Genomic DNA, 19,649 nt, shown 5'->3' with positions numbered 1-19,649 from the left:
TCCCAGCAGCTGGCTACAGCTGGCTCCCACGATCCATCTCCTCGTTCCCGGACTCCTGCACACACACCCCCGCCCCCAGTATACAGCCCAGATTGTCATGTCCCCATCCTGGCCTCCCAGACAACCCCGTTCCAGACACACGTGATCACAGACACACGCAGAGCTCACCCACGTGCTTCCCAGCCCACCCCCACCCCCAAGGAGTAGAAGTCAGCCAGATCCTAACTATGAACAACCCCAAGCTTTATTATAAACAGGCTGCAGCTCCCCAGCAAAGGCATGTAACAGATAGTGGCCACAGTGGTGCCCGGGGCCGAGGCCCACGGCCCTCAGAGCCCCTGTGCGGCTGGGCACAGGGCCCGGTTGAGGCAGGCCTGGCAGCGTGGGCGGACAGGCAGACAGGTCTGCTGGCCGAAGCCCACCAACAGTCCGTTGATCTCCCTCCACAGCTCCCTGTGGGGGTGGGAGCTGTCAGTGTGGAAGGAGTTTGGGAGGGGAGCCCATCCTGCCCAGATCCCACCATGCCCCACCTGGGCAGCCACTCCTCCAAGGCAGTGCGGGTCTCCTCTGGGGACTTGGTCGTCTTCTTGGTCCACCTGAGTCTGTTGGCGATCCTGTGCACGTGTGTGTCCACTGCTGCTCGGAGACAGGGTGGGGTGCACATGGGGCATGCTCACTGGCCCAGACTGCTCCAGGCCCTGCCCACAGCCTCAAGCCCAGGTTGGTGGGGGGCTGCGCCTGCAGCGTGAGTCTCCCTCGCCTCCCAAAACCAGGCTTCCTTGGAGGGCCAGAACTGCACAGTGCTGGCTGCAGGTCTGAGAGCGAGTCACCAGGTCACTTCTGCTGCTGTGCAGGGGCTGGAGCCAGAACCCAGAAGGCTGGGCCTCTGGAGTACAGGGAGCAATGGCTCCTGGCCCAGGCACTGGCTGCGGGCACCAGGCATGAGGGCACTGCCCGCAGAGCCAGCACCTGCCACGGCACCATCAAGGAACAGAATGGGGAGTGCAGCTGTTGTCCACCTGGGCCGCAGCCCCTCCTCCCTTTGCCCAGCTACCCCAGGGCTTGGCCTGGGCACCAGCTCACTGGGGCCTTTCCCCTAGCCAGCTGCAGTCCCTATGCCACCCCCAACCCCTACCCCACCACCATGTTTGCCAAAGAGAAAGCAAGTCACTGCACCAGCTCCTTTCCCCTGCTGCTAAGTGCTTGGAAAGAGACTTGGGCCTCCCCAGACACCAATGGAGGGCACCCTGGGGGCATGCAGAGAGCATGCAAGTGGAGGCATTGCACCCTTGGGTCACTGAGCCTGTTTCCTCCTCTGTAACACAGAAGTGACCATGCTCCCTAAGTCACCCAAGGGCCCAGTCTCTGGCCACAGCACACCACGTGAGCCTTCTGTGCGCAGGCCCTGGAGGGCTCTGCACACTTGTGCTGCTAATGAGGGTGACTGCTTCCTGTGCTTTGTGGCCGAAGCTCAAAGAGGCCAAGTGCTTTGCCCAGAGTCACCTAACTGGGAGCGCAGAGCTGAGAGCAGCTGCTGTATACCACAGCTCTGGCGTTCTAATCAAGGGGGCTTCTCTTAGGGATGCCCCTGGGAGACGGGGCTCACCCTCCCTAGGGTCTCCCTGTGGGTGGCCAGGCCTACAGACAACCAGAAAGGGTGACATTCCTACACACCTGCCGGCTGTGTCTGCTGTTCCCAAAGCCCTGTCCTCTGTCTGACGTGGGCGGGGGCCTTCCTCCACAGACCTGCCAGATCACTCCTGGGATACCAGCAGTTGAGGACAGCCGCCCAGATCAGCTCAAGTATCTGCTGAGAGGCTGGCAGCTGCAGGAGCCCTAGTGTGGGGCGAGGCTCTGCCGTAGCCCCCACCTGGCCCTGCTCCGCCTCTTTGGGGCTGCTGCCCTCCAGCTTCACTGTGCCGTCAGAGCCCTCAACCCCTAGCTGCCCTCCTGCGGTGGGCAGTGCTGAGAAGTGACCCCCACCCCAAGGTGCAGCCTTCATAAGCCATGGAAGTGCTGGGGGATTCCCATGCCCTCTCCCATGCCACTACAGGAGTCCCAGAGGAGCACTGGGGTCAGGGCACACAGAGAGATGGTGGGTCAAGCCCTGGTTTTGGGGCTGGCTGGACCTGCTGCTGTGTGGCCTCAGAAGCCCCAACTCTCTGGGCAAAGATCTGAGGAAGCTGCTGCATCCGACCAGAGGTCTGCCTCCACAAAGAGGTCCTCTGATGCCAGAACGTGACACCTGGACCAGGAAAGGGATTATAGGAAGGGGCTCCCCCACTTCCCAGCTCTTCTTCATGCCCCCAATCCCCTCCTCCCCGCCACTGGGTCCCCCTGCCTTCATCATGCCTCTCCAGTCTGCCCATGTTATTCTGGAGCCTTCTGCTTCTGGCCCTCTCCCACTTCATGGCTTCGCAGACCGTTCTGCCTGGAACGTAGTTCCTCCTCTTGGCCTGGCCGGCCCCGCCTCACCCTTCAGCTCTCAGCTGAATTCTCACCTCTTTAGGAAGTCTTCCCAGATGCCCCAGACTGGGCCAGCTCCCACAGTGCCCTGCCCCGCTCAGTGTTCCTACCCCACTAGTAAGGAATTATTGGTTTGATGTCTCTCTCCCATGCACAGTCCAGACTTTGCATCCACCCAGGGGCCTCTCACAGAGCCCAGCACATGGTTGGTGGTCAGCAAATGTGACCTCCTCCCATTCTTCCCGTCTCTCAGCAGGGAAGGCCTAGCTCAGCGCGGGGAACTCCTTCCGACCCCCTGAATCCTGGATGAGCAGACCTGAGCCATGGTCACAGATCACAAGGGTGTGAGGAACCCCAACAGCAGCTAGCAAGCCCAGAGCTGTCTCCCGCTCCCCATGGGTGTGTGCTGCTCACCAATGCCGGACACGGTGCCCCAGGCCACGGCCATGGCCAAGTGTGCCATCTTGGGCCCAACGCCTGGCAGTGCCACCAGCTCTGCCACAGAGGCTGGAATGTCCCCATCATAGCGCTGCTGCAGGATGGCACTGGTCTGCTTGATGTACTTCACCTTGTTCTGAAAGATGGGGTGGGGGAGGTCAGTCCTGGAGGTGGGGTGTGTAGCCTGACCTGGGAAGACGAGGCCTGAGGGAGACCCACAGGTGCCCAGAGGTGCCTGTCACCTGCCCAGGACACAGTCAGAGGAACCTGCCTGCCTGTCCCCCCAGAAGAGGGAATGAGCCAAACGCAGCAGGGAGCCTGAGGGAAACCTAACACAGGCCTGGACCCCTGCCTCTGACCTGTCTGGGCCAATGACGTGTGTAAGGTCTGGCTCAGGCCCCCTGCCCCATCATTTTCCCCAGAGCTCAGGCAGGCTAGGCTGGGCCAGCAACGCCAAGAGCTGGGCTCAGCAGCACCTGGGCCTTCAGGAAGGAAGGCTGGAGCCTGGGGCTCCCCCGCCAGCCGCCAGGCCAGCCGGGCGGTTCCCATCCTGTGCCTGAGCAGAGAAGACTATTTAAAACTCATTTGATAAACTGCAGCCCACGCCAATGCCAAGGGAAGCAGCCCCACCCGCCACCCAGTGCTCTGCAGCCTGCTGGGGCTCCAGGGCGGTGGTGGTGGGGAACACCCTCCAGGGAGGCTTGGAGTAAACAAAGGGAAAAGTGGGCGGGCAGCCTCCCCGAGGAAAGGAAGGGCCAGGCGGCTGGGCGGGGAGGTGGAGGAAGGAAGGGGCAGGCTGCAAACAGGAAAGGCCAAGGAGCTCCAGGACCTGGACTCAAGGCCTCACAGCCAGGCCCCCTGTAGGCCTGTCAGAGTGGCAGGGGGGTCCAGTGGGAACTCACATCCAGGCCCCTGTGGCCAGAGATGCCTGACCTGGCCTCCCACACCCCCACAGCCTCCTCATGTCTTTCCCGGGCTAGTGGCACCCCTGGCCCGGTCGTCTTAGCCTGAGCTCACCCTCCAGAAGCCCACGGGGTAAATGAGCATGCCCAGTGTACTGTCATCTGTCTGCAGGATGCTGTCCACCGTCAGGCCCCGGGCTCGTAGCCGCTGCATGGCGCCCGCTGTCACCTGGTCTTTGGTCTGGCTGGAGAGCATCAGCGACAGCAGCACCTGATACCTCCGCACCTGCTTGCAGTGACAGGGACCAGAGTGGTGGCAGGTCCTGGGTGTCACTGTGGGCTGGGCACCAGCCAAGCCCTTTACCCACGTCTTCTTGTTATTCTGGGCAACATACCCTGGGTATGAGACATCAGCATCCCACCTGCCCCAGCCAATGGTGTGTGGGTGGGGTCTGGCCTGGGTCTGTTTCCTCACATCTATAACATGGGGACAGCAACAGTATCTGCCTGACAGGATCACTGTAAGGCTTAAATGCATCATCACAGCGCTTTGAACCGTGTTAGTGTTCAGTAGCCACTGATTACCACTGTTATTGTTACTGCTTTGTGAAAATGACTACCCATTTCACAGACAAGCAAACTGAGACCCCAAGAGGTATGCACCCAAGTCTCTGGTAGCAGAGTTGGGATTAGAATCTTGTTGGTCTAAGGACCAGGCTCCAGGCCAGTGAAGTGGAAGGAACTCTCTCTCAACAAATGTTACTTAATGCCCTGATGTGCCAGCACTGTGCTAGCAGATGGGAGAGCTTGAGTACCAAGCGACAGGTACCCCTGACCTGCTGAGTGGCCACAATGACACAGGTGATGCTGCCCAGTGCTCTGAGTCCCAGATGTGCATCCTCTCAAGGGGCTGTCTGCAGGGGAGGGTGCCAGCCAAGAGCCACCAGATGTTAGGTTGTCCCCTGCCAGAGGCCCAAAAGGAAGCAAGCCTCTGGTTCAGAAGGGGGTCACCAGGCAGATGGGGCCCCTGCCTACCTTTGGGGGTGCACTGGGGTCATAGCAGTGCTCAGCCCCCAGCTGGTCCACAGGCGCATCCTTCCCACTCCTCATGGTGCGGATGTTCGCCAACTGCTGTCGCCAGTCCTGGGGCTCCCAGCCTGGCGCCCTGAGGGGCTCAGTGTTCTCTCCTTTCTCACCATCTGAGGCCTCATAGGCCACATTCAGTCTTTGTGCCTTCTGCTGACGCTTCACACAGCTGTGGCTTTTCCTTCTTTCTGCAAAAAGTGCCACTCGGTCCCTTGAGCGGGGGCCACAGGTGAGGGTGGAGTGTGGGTGCTGCCCTACCTGTTATCTCACCCCTTATCATTCATTCAACAATCACCCGTCATCTACTACAGCCGGGGGGGCTCTGTCCTCTATAGAGGGCAGGTCAGCCTTCTTTATGCCACTGCCCTCCTGACCAAGTCTGCATCAGCGCATGAGGACTCCAGTGATAGCCTCCACTGCAGTGCCCCCTGATCTAGTCTCCACACTGTGTCAAAGAGAACTTTCTAAGACCCAAACAGAATTGTGTCACTTCCTGTTTAAAACTCCTTATTGTTTTCTCCTTATACTCATGATAAACTCCAAACTTCATCTTGGCATCAAAGCTCCTGCCTACCTGGCTGGCACTGTCACCTGCTTGTTCCCTCCACCCCAGTTCCTCCTGCCATGCTTCTGTCCCAGTGGATCTCCTTGTCCACCTACCCCTGGGGTCCTTGGGGCCTGTGGGAATCCCCCTCTGGCCAATCCCACAGGACAAGTTGCAGAGGCCCTTCAATCTCCTCAGTGCTGACTGCTGTGCTTAATGCCTACAGGGTAAACACAATGAAGGCCATGCCCTTTCCTGTTTCCTCTCAGAGGTACCCTCTGGAAGGGGAAGAGGACTTCTGACTCGGGTGTCCTCAGCACCCAACTTCTTTGAGAGAGAAGCAGCTATGAGGACGGGGCCGGTCTGCCCCACAAATAGCCTGGCATAAGGGGAGTATCCCAGAGTAGGCTAGTGGGACGCAGAGAACATTCTTGTTCAGGACCAGAGTGGGGAGGTGGGACCGCCCGGAACCCAGCCCCTGTGGACCCCTACCCCTCGGAACAGGGCACAGCGTGGGAACCCAGCGCCGCACGTGGGGCCGGGGAACTCGCTCGCGGCCGCCGGGTCCGCCGCGTTCTTGCAGGCCCTTGCAGGCCCCTTCCCCCGCTTCTCCTCCCGTCCCAGCCCTTTCGCGGCGATACCTGCAGCCGCTTCTCCCCTCTGGAGTGGCGCGGCCTCCTCCCCAACCGCCCGCTGCCGGGACCCGGATCCCCGGCTCCGGCTGCGGGTCACCATCCTCACGCTCGCGGCGTTCATGCCTGACTCCTACGGACTACACATCCCGGCGGCCCTCGCGGCCCGGTCACGTGACTCGACCCTCGCTCAGTCATTCGGTCAGAGGGTGGCCCAGAACTACGACTCCCAGCAAGCCCTGCGGCGGCCCTTGGTGTCGCCCCGCTGCCGGAAGTGCGGGTCCCGCTTCCGGCGGTGGCTTGGGGCCGGGGTCTTCCCGTCTCTCCGTAGGGGCGGCCGGGGCGGCTGGCGCGGCGCGGGGTGAGTGGCTCTGGGCTTCTCGACCCCTGGGCCGGCCGGGACCGTGGTGTGGCCAGGCCCTGACGGGGCAGGGGAGCGGCGGCCGCGCCGGGCCTGGTCGGCGCTGAGGCGGCGGGGGCGAACCCCGCGGTGTCCGGGCCCCGGGCCTTGGCCGCGTCCACTGCAGCGTGACCCGGGAGCTCCGAGCACTCCTTGGTTTTAAGTCATGACCGGGTCGAGGGGTCCCTGCTTCCGGCGTCCCCCGACAGTCCTCCTCGCGGGGAGAAGAGAGATGCAAATATCGGGCTCCTTGGGCCCGCGGCGGCCGCCCCCACCCCCGACCCACCTCCCTCACCCCCATGCACCGACCCGGGCGGCGCGGGCGGCCGGCCTGCGTTTCCCAGGCTTATTTCTGGCCGGGCCCGCCTGGCTGCGGTTGAGACCTCCCCAGGAGCCTTGGGAGGAAGGGGCGTTCCCGGCGGAGACTTAGAGTCTCGGCGGCTGCAGGTCTGCACGGGGCGGGTGGGTGGAGCTGTTCCTGAGGGCTCGGCCTGTTTCTTAGGCACAGAGGAGTCCTCCGGGCGCCCCTGCCCACCATGGCCAAGCCAGCAAGCAAAGATTCAGGCTTGAAGGAGAAGTTCAAGACTCTGCTGGGACTGGGAACTCCGAGGCCAAATCCCAGGACTGCAGAGGGCAGACAGACAGAGTTCATCATCACGGCGGAAATCCTGAGAGTGAGTGAGCTGCCTGTGTCTTTCTGCTAGCCAAGTGGGGTTTGGTGTGTCACCAGGTCTATGGGAGATGGGCTGCTGGTGACCTCGGCTCGGGCTGCTGTCCCCAGGACTCTGGAGGCATCCATGTGCTTCCTCTGGAGATCCAGGAAGTTAGGATCTTGGTGACTTGGTCCAGCACGCTTGAAGTAGCATTCACAGGTCAGGGCAGGAAAATCTATTTTACTGGAGGGTTCCTCAGATAATTAGGCTATGGCCAGGTGTCAACTCGTAATTTGTGAGTTCCTGGGAGAAGTGGGTCTTTATTTTCTTGTGTGTGTTTGAATCCCCCTACCACATGCCTGGCACCATGGTTTGCCTGTAAATAAATGTTGAATTTTTGCACTTGTAAAGTTTCCCGTTCGGAAACAACCAAAACATTCATCAGCTGGTGAATGTGTAAGTAAAATGCGATACATCCCTGCAGTGAAATACGATTTGGCAAAAAAAGCGATGATGAAGTACTGATAAATGCTACAATATGGATGAACCTTGAAAAGATTATCCTGAGTGAAAGAAGCCGGTCACAAAGGCCCAGATAGTATATAATCCCATTAATACAAATGTCCAGAATAGGCAAGTCCGTAGAAAGAAAGTAGATTAGCATTTGCCAGGGCCTGGGGGGAGGTAGGGATGGAGAGTGATTGCTAGTGGGTATGAAGTTTCCTTTTTAGGTGATGAAAATATTCTGGAATTAGTGGAGGTGGTCGCAAGCACTGCGAATATACTAAAAACTGAATTGTACAGTTTAAAATTGTTAAAGTGGTGAGTTTTATCTCAATAAAATAAAATGCAGTCTTGAAAAAAGAAGTTGTCTGTCGTCACTCCACTGAGATGGAGTAGTAAACTCTGGTGCTTCTTGATTCCAGAAGGATCTGCCACAAGTCTCCGGTGTGGGAATGGTGGTACAGTTCCTAAGTGGTCTGTGATGGGCAATTAAGGAGATCTGTTGCCTGAACACTGGCTCCTTGTCCTTCTTTCATCCCTCTCCAGGAACTGAGTGTTGAATGTGGCCTCAACAATCGTATCCGGGTGATAGGACAGATCTGTGAAGTCGCAAAAACGAAGAAATTTGAAGAGGTGGGTCTGTCCCAGTTGGGCTACCGAAGAGATGAGTGTGAGCCTCTTAGAAGCCTGATTTGGCTCTTTCTGGGAGCAGAGTCGACGGCTAACTTTGCTAATGAACTGATACCCACACTTTAGGGAAATTTAACTTTTTTTTGCTGAGGAAGGTTACCCTGAGTTAACACCTGCTGCCAATCTTCCTCTTTTTTGTACGTGGGCTGCCACCACAGCATGGCCACTGACAGATAAGTGGTGCAGGTCTGCACCCAGACCCCCAGGCTGCCAAAGTGGAGCACACTGAACTTAACCGCTAGGCCACCGGGACAGCCCAGGGAAATTGAACTTTCATGTTAGTGATGGGGAAGCTTCTGGAAATGCCCTGAGCCCAACCCTGAGGGGGCCAATCATGTGCTTAGATGGGAAGCAAAGACATTAAGGCTTTTCTAGCAGATCCAAGAAAGGGTGTGTAGTGGCTTACAGAAGCACATACTTACTTGTCCTCTCATGTTACAGATTCAGGGGCGGGGAGAACAGAGGAACTTGAGGAAGAGTGTGGTTTCACGGAGAACAATTCCAGGCACACCAGTCTCAGTGTCTTTTTGGGAGAGGTGTCTGGTTGGTGATATCGAGCAGCCTCCCAACATAGGCATATTTATTTCAGCCAAGTGTTTCCAGGCTCTTTTCAGATGTCCTGTGGACAGAGTGGGAAATTGTCGTTAGAACATCTCAAGGGCTCTGCTCCAGCCTTGTTCTGTGTTTGTGTGAGTGACTTGGGAGGAGACGTGAACCTCACACCCAGCAGATCAGATCTGCTAGCGGGGAGAGTGACCACTACATCCTCAGCGGGTTATCTGAAACATGGAAGCTGCATACTACTGAGAATAAATGTGAAAATGTGATAAGTGTTCGTAAAGTTGCCTGTGTATGTACGGAAAGGGGAGCTGTGGCTGAGCTGCTATCATATGAATAGAGAGAGAGGCCTAAAAGGTTGGGATAGTCACTAGGCTTAGTGTCTGTGTGTTGTTGCAGCTCAAGGTGCATCAGTAGGAGTATTGGGAACAGACAAAGGAGGTAGAAGTTCGAGTGTATCCTGGGTTGGTCACAATGTTGATCAGACAACATCTGAAAGATGTTATGGTCTCTCTCCTAAGAGGAGTGAGCCCAGGAAAGGGTGAGTGACCCTAAAATCCTGATTGAAGGGAACCTGGCACGGTTAACCTGGAGAAGGGAAAGTGACATGAGAGACTGATTCTGGGTAGCTGTGGGGAACAGGACCCAGCTCCCCCATGGGCTGGCTGGGACTTAGAGGAGGTGGATTCCAGAAACCCACACAGAGTTCTTGGCAGGTCAAGCCAGGCAGCAGAGGCGGGGCAGGGCTGTGGTCCTGAGTGGCGTGCAGCTGGGCTGGTGCATTTACACAGAAGGAAGCCAGGGAGCAGGATTTCTGGGTCAGGCTGCAGCGTAGGGCCTGCTGTGGCACTTCTGGTTCTAAGACTCTTCCAGTGACTTTCCCCTCGAGAGTCTGAGCAAGCTCTAAGGGGGACTCCCTGCCGATCTCTGGGGACAGCCAGGACGGCTCCACTGGCCTGCCTGCTCTCCTCCCTCTCCATAGCCTGTGGCCTGGTGAGGGTTGAAGGGACCTGTGGGGTTTGAAGGAGCTTGGAGCTATTCCCCTTGTGAAACCCATGGTCACTGTGACAGGTACACGAGATGTGGGCTTTAGAGGAATGAGTCCTAAGTCAGAAGACCCTGTTGTTCTACTCTGTCCTTTGCTCATGGAACTGTCCCTTGAGTTAAGGGGGCCAGCACACCCTGATTGCTGTCTCATCTTTGCTGCTGGCAGCACGCAGTGGAAGCACTCTGGAAGGCCGTCGCAGACCTGCTGCAGCCTGAGCGGCCACCTGAAGCCCGGCACGCAGTGCTGGCTCTGCTGAAGGCCATCGTGCAGGGGCAGGTAAGGGGTGTCAGGTCTGTGCCCAGGTGGAGCTGGGACGGGTGTGTGGGATGATGTCAGGCCCTCCACTGACTGCTCCCACTGTGCCATGCTTGGACTCTTGCCTTTAGTGAGGGCACCGGGCACACGGTCTGCTGGTTGCCAGGGGCTCTGCAGCTAGACTGCCAGAGTGGGCATCCCGTCATTACCTCTCTTATCCATGTGACCCTGGGCAAGTCACGGGAGTCCCCTGAGCCTCCTGTCCTGTAAAATGGGGATGCTCATTGTTCCTTGCTCCTCTGGGATATTTTAGGGAGTAAATGAGGCAATTCGTGCAAAATGATGAGAGTGGCATTTGGCATGAGTGACTGTTGTTATCTTGATGCTGCTGACCCTGTCCCCCTTGCCCTGGGCCATTGCCACTTGCTCACTGTACTCCAGCCACACTGGAGTCTCTGCTCTTCCTGGCACACCCAGGCCATCTCTTGCCATTCTTGCCTGGAAGGTCCCGTCCCCACTTTGCCCATTTCCTCTACTCCTTCACACCCCAGCTGCTTGGAGAGGACCCCTCCACTCTCAGCGGGGTTAGACTGTCGTCATCATTATGTGGGTGCAAATGTGTCTATCCTGGGATGTGAACCCCTGGAGGGCTGGGACTGCATTGTCCTCTGCTGTGGGCCCACCACTGTGCCCAGAGCTGGACACGGGGGAGGTGCTCCACACACAGCGGTCAGTTGATGAGCAGTGCATCTGGTTCCCTACCCTGAGCTGCTCTGGTGTTCTCAATTCATCCCTCATGGCCTGTTCCTGTGGGAAGGAGAAAGGGCCCAGGGTCGGGAGTCTTGGAGCCCACTGCACTTATTGGACTTCTTACAGCTGCTTCAGAAACCTAGGTGGCCAGGGGATCCTGGAAGGACTGTTGACCCTGTGGTTTTGTCCTCAGGGGGACCGCTTGGGCATTCTCAGGGCCCTCTTCTTTAAAGTCATCAAGGATTACCCCTCTAATGAAGACCTCCACGAAAGACTGGAAGTTTTCAAGGCCCTCACGGACAATGGGAAACACATCACCTACTTGGAAGAAGAACTGGGTGGGTGCCACATTGGGTGTGAGGTTTCTCTGTCCTGGGTGATCAGATTTAATCTGGGATGTTGGAAGGCTGCTTGGGCCCTGAGGGAGTGCTGCAGTTCACTGGGATGGCCTACAGAGGGCGCTGCGCCACACAGCTCTGCTTACCTGTGCTCAACCTGGATCAGCAACGTCCATCTCCTGGGGAGATGTTAAAAATGCAGAGTTCTGGGCTTCACCTCAGACCTGCTGGCTCAGAACCCCTGGGGAGTGGGGCCTTGGTGTGCATTTTAGGTGTGTAGGAGGTGGTCTGAGATCTGTCATAGGGAGAGCGTGCTGCCGCATCTTATCCAGAGTGCCCTGAGGTTTCTGAGGCCAGGGCCACCTTGCTGCATCTTCCTCCTCACCCTCTCTATGCCCCAGGCCTCACCTGTTGGCTCTCCTTTGCTGGCCTTCCTCCCTGTTGTCCTGATGGTGTGAGGTTTCTGTGAGTCTTGAGATGTCTTATCACTGCTCTGGGGAGCAGAGGAAGGAGGAAGAAGTAAATCTGACTCAGGTCTTGCAGTTCTCTTGCCCGGAAATGGGCCTCAGCTGTCGATCTGCCTCTAGGACGGGTGATGATGGGCCTGTGGTCAGGTTTCTTGTCTATGTTTATTTGGCCAGCAGCCAAGCATTGCTTGTCTCTCCTTTGAGAGAGTCTCTGTGGGGATTGGGGGCCAGCACTCTGCCTCCTAGGCACACCCCGATGATGCTTGCACCCAAGCATGGGGCAGGGGTCAGGGCTGTGGGCTTCAGAGGCACAAACACCGCTACTGCCTTTCAGCCCAGACGCCCTTATTGTATCATGGGGGTTGGTGAATTCCAGAGTCGATGACGTGCTGACCTGCTCAGGCTCCAGCTGAGCCCCCATGGGCCCCGTGCACGGCTAGCCTGCTGTTGCTTGGGGACGGATGATATGTTCCAGCAGTGAATGGGGCCTGGGCTCGTTCCTTGGGAAGGAGATGAGTAGGAAGCACAGGCTCTCGTCCTCTTCTCCCCTAGCTGAGTTTGTCCTGCAGTGGATGGACATCGGCCTGTCCTCAGAATTCCTGCTGGTGCTTGTGAACTTGGTCAAATTCAACAGCTGTTACCTCGATGAATACATCGCATCGATGGTCCAGTAAGAAAAGAATTCCAGTAATGTTACTCTGATCATATATTCTCAGTGTCTTGGGCCTTCACTTTAGCTCTGCAGGGTGAATAAAGCTGTTGAAATCATCAGTAAATGGAGAAGTTGGAAGTGGCCATAGCCACCTTCCACTTAAGTTGACATTTTGAGGCTTGACCTGCATTTTATTTATTTATTTATTTTTAAAGATTTTATTTTTCCTTTTTCTCCCAAAGTCCCCCGGTACATAGTTGTGTATTTTTAGTTGTGGGTCCTTCTAGTTGTGGCATGTGGGATGCTGCCTCAGCATGGCTTGATGAGCGGTGCCATGTCCGCGCCCAGGATTCGAACTGGCGAAACCCTGGGCTGCTGAAACAGAGTGCGCGAACCTAACCACTCGGCCATGGGGCCGGCCCCTGTATTTTACTTTTAACAGATATGTAATATTACCTGATTTTTTATTTTTTTGAGGAAGATTAGCCCTGAGCTAACTACTGCCAATCCTCCTCTTTTTGCTGAAGAAGACTGGCCCTGAGCTAACATCCATGCCCATCTTCCTCTAGTCTATACGTGGGATGCCTACCACAGCATGGCTTTTTGCCAAGCGGTGCCATGTCTGCACCCGGGATTGGAACTGGTGAACCCCAGGCCGCCGAGAAGTGGAACGTGTCAGCTTAACCACTGCGCCACCAGGCCGGCCCCAACCTGATGTTTTATTTATTATTATTTTTGTTTCTTTTCAAACACCTTGTGAACTCTGTGAGGGCAGGGCCTGGTCTTGTTGGTGTATGCGTCCAGTGCTGAGCAGTGGTGGCACAGAGCAGGCTCTGCCTGTTTGTGGGTGCGGGTGCCCTAAAGGAGGATGAGCCATGTGTTTAACTGACTTTGTAGAGTCACTAGAAAGTAGGATGGAGCCACTCAGCCTCTGGGAAGTGTCTTCCAGGTGACGTTGTGCTTCCTCCGACAGCATGATCTGCCTGCTGTGCGTCCAGACCGTGTCCTCTGTGGACATAGAGGTCAGTAGCTGTCCCTCTCCAGGGATAATTCCTTTCGTCCTCCTTCCAGGCAGGCTGGGTGGCATTGTAGTTGAGACCTCAGGCTCTGGGGTCAAGTCCTCTGCTGCCCCTCTCTGGCTGTGTAGCCCTGGGTGAGCTGCTGAGTCTCAGGACTCTCTCGTGTAAATAAGGCCGGTAGGATGACCTCCACTGTGGGGTCCTACTTTGGCGTGGGACAGCCCACAGTGACTGGGATGTAGAAGTGCTGCTTGGACGTGCTCTGTGGTTTCCAGGAGGCCTGCTTTGGCGGTGGGGAGGGGTGATAGTCACTGACCGAAGGAGGGTGGGAAAGAAGCTTGGGAGTCACCTCCCTGTGGGCTGGAGTCAGGGTAGGGCCAGGGTGACCCCTCTCCCCACCCCACAGGTCTCTCTGCAGGTGCTGGATGCCGTGGTCTGCTACAACTGCCTGCCGGCCGAGAGCCTCCCCCTCTTCATCGTCACCCTCTGCCGCACCATCAATGTCAAGGAGCTCTGTGAGCCTTGCTGGAAGGTGGGGTCTGAACTGTTGCCCTGGAGAGTTCCTCCCTGGATGAAGTTATAGGGCAGCACATGGACAGGACAAGGGCCATCTTGTCTTCAATGAATGGCCATCTGATTCTTGGGGTGGCAGACAATGGTCTGTTGAGGGGAATCCAGTGGCGTTTTCCCAGGCGGTTGAGCTGAGGTCAGGGTTTTGGCAGCCTTTTGAGAACTCTGCTGCCTCTGTGTTTGGGAGGAGAGAGTGGAGAGCTGGCTGGACATGGAAGGCTTTGGAGCAGTGGCTGTGCAAGGCCAACACGGGCATACAGTCTGGGGCCCTGGTGCTTGTATCTACCAATCCTTAATGATGGTGCATTTTGTTTCCCAGCTGATGCGGAACCTCCTGGGCACCCACCTGGGCCACAGTGCCATCTACAACATGTGCCGCCTCATGGAGAACAGGCGAGTGTGGGCAGGGCCTGGGGCGGACGGGTGATGGTGAAGTGGCTTGATCAGTGGCCGCAGGGCCTTCCCGAGGAGGCTCGCTTTGTGGGCTCTTGCTTAGCCTTGGCTAACCGAGAGGTTTCCTGTTCCTTTCGGGGGCTGCTCCAGAAGCCGGCAGTAAAGCATCTTGTGCTCCTGATCGCTCCTCCTATCCTGCTTCTATCAGTAAAATCAGAACGGTACAAACGGAGCTTGTCACCTTCCTCCCACACTGGGATTTCCTCCAGCATGGCTGCCTCACCATATAACCCTGTTACAAGGCCCTTGCCCTCACCTCCCACAGCACACCATCACAAGTCCTGTTGTTTCTGTCCCTGAGACGTGGCTCAAATCTGTCCACTCCTGGGGCCTCCACCCCCACCTCCTCAGCTCTCACCTCCTCGCTCATCTCCTACACCCACTCTTGGCCTCCTGAAATCCATTCCTCCACTCAGCAGCCCTTTGTCCAAAACAGATCTCACCGTGTCACCCTTCGCTTGAAGCCACAGTGTCTCCCAGTGCTCTCAGGATAAAAACCAAACTCCCCACTATGGCAAGGCCTGGGTGGTCCGGCTGTGCTCACTCCAGGGGCCTCTTGTCCTTCCATCTTGCCGTTCTCCCACCTGCCCACGGCTTTTGCATCTCTTTCCTTGTGCCAGAAGGCCCTTCCACCTTGGTCGAGTTTCTCTGAGTATTTCTTGACGTCTTAGCATGGTCATTGGTTCCTTGACTGTCCTGAGCACGTGTTGCTTTCATAGCCTGTGGCTTTTCTTCTTAGCTGTAATTTGAGATAGAAACTTGGCGTTTACTTACGTGTCCCTTTGGTTTATGTCTGTGTCCCGTAGACTGTAAGCTTCGTGAGGCTGAGGCCTTCTCTCTTTCATCTCTGAGCCCTGGCATCTAGCATAGCTCCATGGTCAGCAGTGACGACTGTTGAGCAAATGCATGAATGAATCAAGTGTTTGCTGCTGGCCTCTGTGTTCTCTTATCAGTGCTCCTTCCCTAGCTTTGCTTCTGCCCCATAAGTGCAGGGACCCCGGGGAGGCTGCCAGGAGCCTGGGCCCACCCCTAGGCCCACCCTTGGTTCCCCCAGCGGGCAGATGCTGGGTCCAGGCTCTGCTCACATTCTGTCTTTCTGTGGAACACTTTCAGAGCCTACATGGAGGACGCCCCGCTGCTGAGAGGAGCTGTGTTCTTTGTTGGCATGGCTCTATGGGGAGCCCACCGGCTCTATACTCTCAAGAACTCCCCGACGTCCGTGCTGCCATCGTTCTATGAGGTAGCTTGGTTTCTGTGCCACAGTGAGCTGGGGAGAGCAGGAGAGGTCCCCTCGGTCAGGCCTCCTGCTGCCCAGCCAAAACAGGCCCCTTAGACAGGGCGTCTGCTGTAGCAGCTGAGGTGGCACTTCCAATCACTTGCTTTGTAATTGGGGATGAGATTTGGGACGTTTGATGGTTTTATCCTCAAGCCAACATTATATCTTGCGAATTGCGTCTCCTGAAAATTAGCATTAGAACTGTTGAGATTCCCCCAGGGGTAGTGACACTCCTGCTGTTGATGGCTTCATTTTGTCAAGTGGTATTCTCACTCTCCTCTAGAATGAGGCCAGTGAGACAGCTTCTGTTTCCGTGGTGCCCAGTGGTGTTCAGAGCACTTGCTGTGTATATTCTCACTGAGTCGTCACGGCAGCCATCAGCTGGAACATCATGCCATCCTTATCCTACCATGAGGAGAGCAGCTCAGACAAGCTGTGTTGCATCCAGGGTTACACAGAGTCTCCTGAGTGGCTCGTCTTTCTGCCGTGCCCCACCTCACGGGGCTGCGCAGGGTGTGGTCTTTGCGCATGGCTTGCATCAGCGTAACTCTCAGGTTCTGCTAGGCCAGAAGTTAGGGCCTCAGAATTCGAAGTTAACTGTCCGGCTAAGTCAGGCCCTCTGGAGCCAGTGTAGAAAGCACACTTCTTGGCTCTAAGATACTTCTGTGGCCCATGAGACGTGCGTGCGCAGAGTGGCCCTCTCAGGCATCTTATGCCGGTTCCAAGGGCAGGGGGCTTCCCAAGCGTGAGTGAGAAGCAGCTGGCTACAGCCTGCTCCCTGGGCCTCGTGTTCCAGGCCATGACCTGTCCGAATGAGGTGGTGTCCTATGAGATTGTCCTCTCCATAACAAGACTCATCAAGAAGTACAGGAGGGAGCTTCAGGCTGTGACGTGGGACATCCTGCTGAACATTATTGAACGCCTGCTTCAGCAGCTCCAGGTGAGGTGGGCGAGAAGGCTGTGGGCACAGGGAGGACCAAGAGCATGAACTAGGCAGCCCTTCCTTGGGGGCCTTAGACCTATGGGGGCGGCAGGTTTGTCTTACCTGGAAGATGGCTCCCTGTGCATCTGGGACCCTCCCTCCGAATCTTCTGGGGCTGTGTTCTCTGATGGTTCTCAGTGGTGTCAACCTCACCATCTCCTGAAGATGGCCAGTTTTTCCAAAGCTGTTCCATCATTTTGGCCCCCAAACAGGAATACGTAGCGGGTGAGCAAGGGTGTGTGGCTGGTGTTGATCAGGATTGACAGAATAACACTCCAGGTCCCATCCATGGCCTGTAAATAGAAGCTGAAGACAGTTCCCAAAGTGTCTAGAATGCTGGCCACCAGTTTGGTGTAACTGGAGGACAGCGTTGACCACAGCAGTAAGGAGGACATGCTGATGCTGGGGCCACAGAGGAGATGAGGCCTCGTCTAGCATGGGCTCAGGGTTGGGTCTCCTAGGGGACTGGGGTAGGTGATGCCTAGGTGGCCAGGCCAGCAAGAGGAAGAAGTGGGACTCAGCCGGGAATAGACCCTCAGGGCCTGGATGCTGCCAGACCTCTGTCACTGACCAGCTGGCCGGGCAGTGCTTTGTTCTGGAGTGGCGGACTAGGAGGCCGTACCCCTGGGCCTCCAGAAGATGCTTGAGCCTGGAGGAGTCATGAAAGCACTTGTAGTTGTTCCCTTTGAGGCCTGCTGTGGGGGTACAGCCAGGACTCCTTGCGGCTACCATTCCCCAAATGAGCAGGAACAACCTGGCTGCCCCACATGTACCAGTGTGGTGGGGGCATGCCCCCTGTGCAGCAAGAGGGCCTGAGGTGAGGGACTGTCTGAATGTAGCTCATCTGAGATGAGGACTTTGATGCCGACTCCTTGAGGGATGCTAAAGTGACTCCTGCGTAACTGCACTTCCGTGTTGCAGAGCCTGGACAGCCCGAAACTCAGGACCATCGTCCATGACCTGCTGACCACGGTGGAAGAACTGTGTGATCAGAATGAGTTCCACGGCTCCCAGGAGAGATACTTTGAGCTTGTTGAGAGATGTGCAGACCAGAGGCCTGTAAGACCACCTCTCCCCTCTTCCCCCAACCTTGGGGGACCTTGGTGCTTGGGCAGAAGGCTGGTTAGGTCAGGCTGCTGGGGGAGATGCAGCATGGCTCGACTCTGGGAGCCCTGGCTGTTAGGTCTGAAACCAAGTTTTCTGTGAATTTGCAATAAAGGGCTGAGCAGGCTTCTGCTTTCCCGGGTTTGTGCTCCAGCGGGGGAGTCTGCCAGGGCGTCATCAAGCCGAACGCGTGCAAGTCTGTCAGAGAGCACAGCGCTAGCCTAACCATCGCTTTCCTCCCACCTGTGCGGAGGAGGGTGCCGGCCGGCTCCACAGAGACTTGTTGTTCGGCATGTCTGCTCCCCAGGCAGCAGGCAGTCCTTGTGCCAGAAACTCTCAGCTTGATGCCAAGGCTTTTACGTGGATTTTAAAATGAATTTTCACCACTGCCAGCAGAGCCTTTATCCTGCGGGCTTCCCACCTGGGCCCCAAAGTGGCTGGTCTCCCTGAGCAAATTCTTCTCCTGGGCCAGCAGCATGCGGCCATGTTGATAAGAAAACCTTTATGAGGGCAGAGTGGCTCATTAACTAACGCCAGGTCTTTCTTCTTTTGACAGGAGTCCTCCCTCTTAAACTTAATAACCTACAGGGCTCAGTCAATCCATCCTGCAAAGGACGGCTGGATTCACAACCTACAGTTACTGATGGAGAGATTCTTCAGGTGGGGAGCCTCTGGAGGCCTGCCTGGCCCCCAGGCTCTGACCCTGCGTCTGTGCTCTGGGCCCAGTCTAGGACACCCAGAGTCAGGGCTTTCTGATTCTTGAAAGTAATGGTTCTTACTGGGCAGGAAAAGGTTTGTTTTCCAGTAGGACAGAGTCCTCTGAGGCCTCTGCGCTTACTTCTTGCTGTGGAGTGGTTGTCTAGAAAAACGCCATCTCTCAGGGCCCAGCTCTCTGCCCCTTTGCTCAGTTCTTGGTCTGGATGTTGATGAGCTGGGCCCCACACAGGGAGAATCCAGAGTCAGTCTTGCCTGCCACCAAGGTTGGGGGCTTTGGTGTCCTGTGGTGGGCCTGGGGGCTCGGTCCTCTGGGGAGCCCTTGGAGCTTGGGCTGCCGGGCCAGCCGGGGCCTGGCGGAGTGGGAGGCTGGTAGCTGGTGCTCCTGCTGGGCCTAGCAGATGTGCCTCTGCCCACAGGAACGAATCTCGCAGCGCTGTGCGCATCAAGGTGCTGGATGTCCTGTCCTTCGTGTTGCTCATCAACAGGCAGTTCTACGAGGTGTGTGTCCTGGGCTGACGGGAGCCCTGGGCTCGGCGGGTGTGAGGGTGGTCCATGAAGGGTGCAGTGCAGTGCTCTCCCAAGAAGCACAGCGTGGCCCTCGCTGGACGCTGCGAGCCTCCTGGGGCCTGCCTGGGACTTGGGGTCCGCACGCGCTGCTTGTGGCAGGCTTTCTCAGCAGGATTTGTCTGTTTACGCCTTCCTTCCTCATTCATCTGTTTATCCCACGGTGCGCCCATTAGGCCTGAGCAGGGCCTGGAGATGTGGCCCAGCAGCCAGGAGGGACAGTTTCCACTCTCAGGGAGCTGAGGCTGCTGTCACCAGAACACAGAAGAATTCCAAACCGTCTTGCTTGGGGACTTCTTTGTTTTTATAGTCACATTCACCCCTAGCCCCGGCCCAATCAGCTGCTGTGTGGTGCCAGGCCCTGCCTGTCGCCCTATTGCCGATCTCTTCCCCAGAGCCCCTCCTTCACTGTGTTTGTGTCTGGAGCCTGTCCTTCCTCCAGATGCATTAGGGTGTGCCTGCCTGCCGTGCCCTTCCTCCAAGAGAGGCGCCTCAGGCTCTGCACGTCTTCCCTTACTTCCCAGCGTGCCTCCTCATGGTGGCCTCGCTGGGATTCCCAGTGTTCCTAGGACCTGCCTGCC

The 19,649-nt window shown here is 56.9% G+C and overlaps 2 protein-coding genes across 20 annotated transcripts in view; one reads left to right on the top strand and one right to left on the bottom strand.

The window, feature by feature from the left end:
* Positions 1-226: 226 nt before the first annotated feature.
* Positions 227-6,215, bottom strand: NTHL1 (nth like DNA glycosylase 1). Of its 3 annotated transcripts, none has more exons than XM_014848967.3 (6): positions 6,078-6,215; positions 4,842-5,080; positions 3,922-4,092; positions 2,881-3,040; positions 531-636; positions 227-453 (listed from the first exon to the last, which is right to left on the bottom strand). In XM_014848967.3, the coding sequence occupies exons 1-6, from the start codon at positions 6,190-6,192 to the stop codon at positions 330-332; spliced, it is 915 nt and encodes a 304-aa protein (XP_014704453.1). In that variant the 5' UTR covers positions 6,193-6,215; the 3' UTR covers positions 227-329. The 3 variants fall into 3 exon arrangements, with proteins under 3 accessions (XP_014704453.1, XP_070341331.1, XP_014704454.1); XM_070485230.1 differs by having other exon boundaries at positions 4,842-5,103; positions 6,078-6,208; XM_014848968.3 differs by lacking the exon at positions 3,922-4,092.
* The window catches only part of TSC2 (TSC complex subunit 2), a 38,905-nt gene continuing 25,446 nt past the window's right edge, over positions 6,191-19,649 (top strand). For 16 of the 17 annotated variants that reach the window (XM_070485228.1, XM_070485227.1, XM_070485220.1 and 13 more), the window contains exons 1-14: positions 6,191-6,429; positions 6,971-7,142; positions 8,172-8,258; positions 10,087-10,197; positions 11,120-11,264; positions 12,284-12,401; positions 13,357-13,405; positions 13,809-13,934; positions 14,292-14,365; positions 15,539-15,665; positions 16,498-16,641; positions 17,605-17,742; positions 18,344-18,447; positions 18,921-19,002. In XM_070485228.1, coding sequence (XP_070341329.1) covers positions 6,191-6,429; positions 6,971-7,142; positions 8,172-8,258; positions 10,087-10,197; positions 11,120-11,264; positions 12,284-12,401; positions 13,357-13,405; positions 13,809-13,934; positions 14,292-14,365; positions 15,539-15,665; positions 16,498-16,641; positions 17,605-17,742; positions 18,344-18,447; positions 18,921-19,002 — 1,716 coding nt within the window. Of the gene's footprint in view, positions 6,430-6,970; positions 7,143-8,171; positions 8,259-10,086; positions 10,198-11,119; positions 11,265-12,283; positions 12,402-13,356; positions 13,406-13,808; positions 13,935-14,291; positions 14,366-15,538; positions 15,666-16,497; positions 16,642-17,604; positions 17,743-18,343; positions 18,448-18,920; positions 19,003-19,649 lie in introns of those variants that run through there. The other variant, XM_070485229.1, reaches the window with a different exon arrangement.

Source organism: Equus asinus, chromosome 14 (genome assembly GCF_041296235.1).
Source record: "Equus asinus isolate D_3611 breed Donkey chromosome 14, EquAss-T2T_v2, whole genome shotgun sequence".
NCBI classification, from domain to species: domain Eukaryota; kingdom Metazoa; phylum Chordata; class Mammalia; order Perissodactyla; family Equidae; genus Equus; species Equus asinus.
This window is presented reverse-complemented; position numbering and strand designations above follow the sequence as displayed.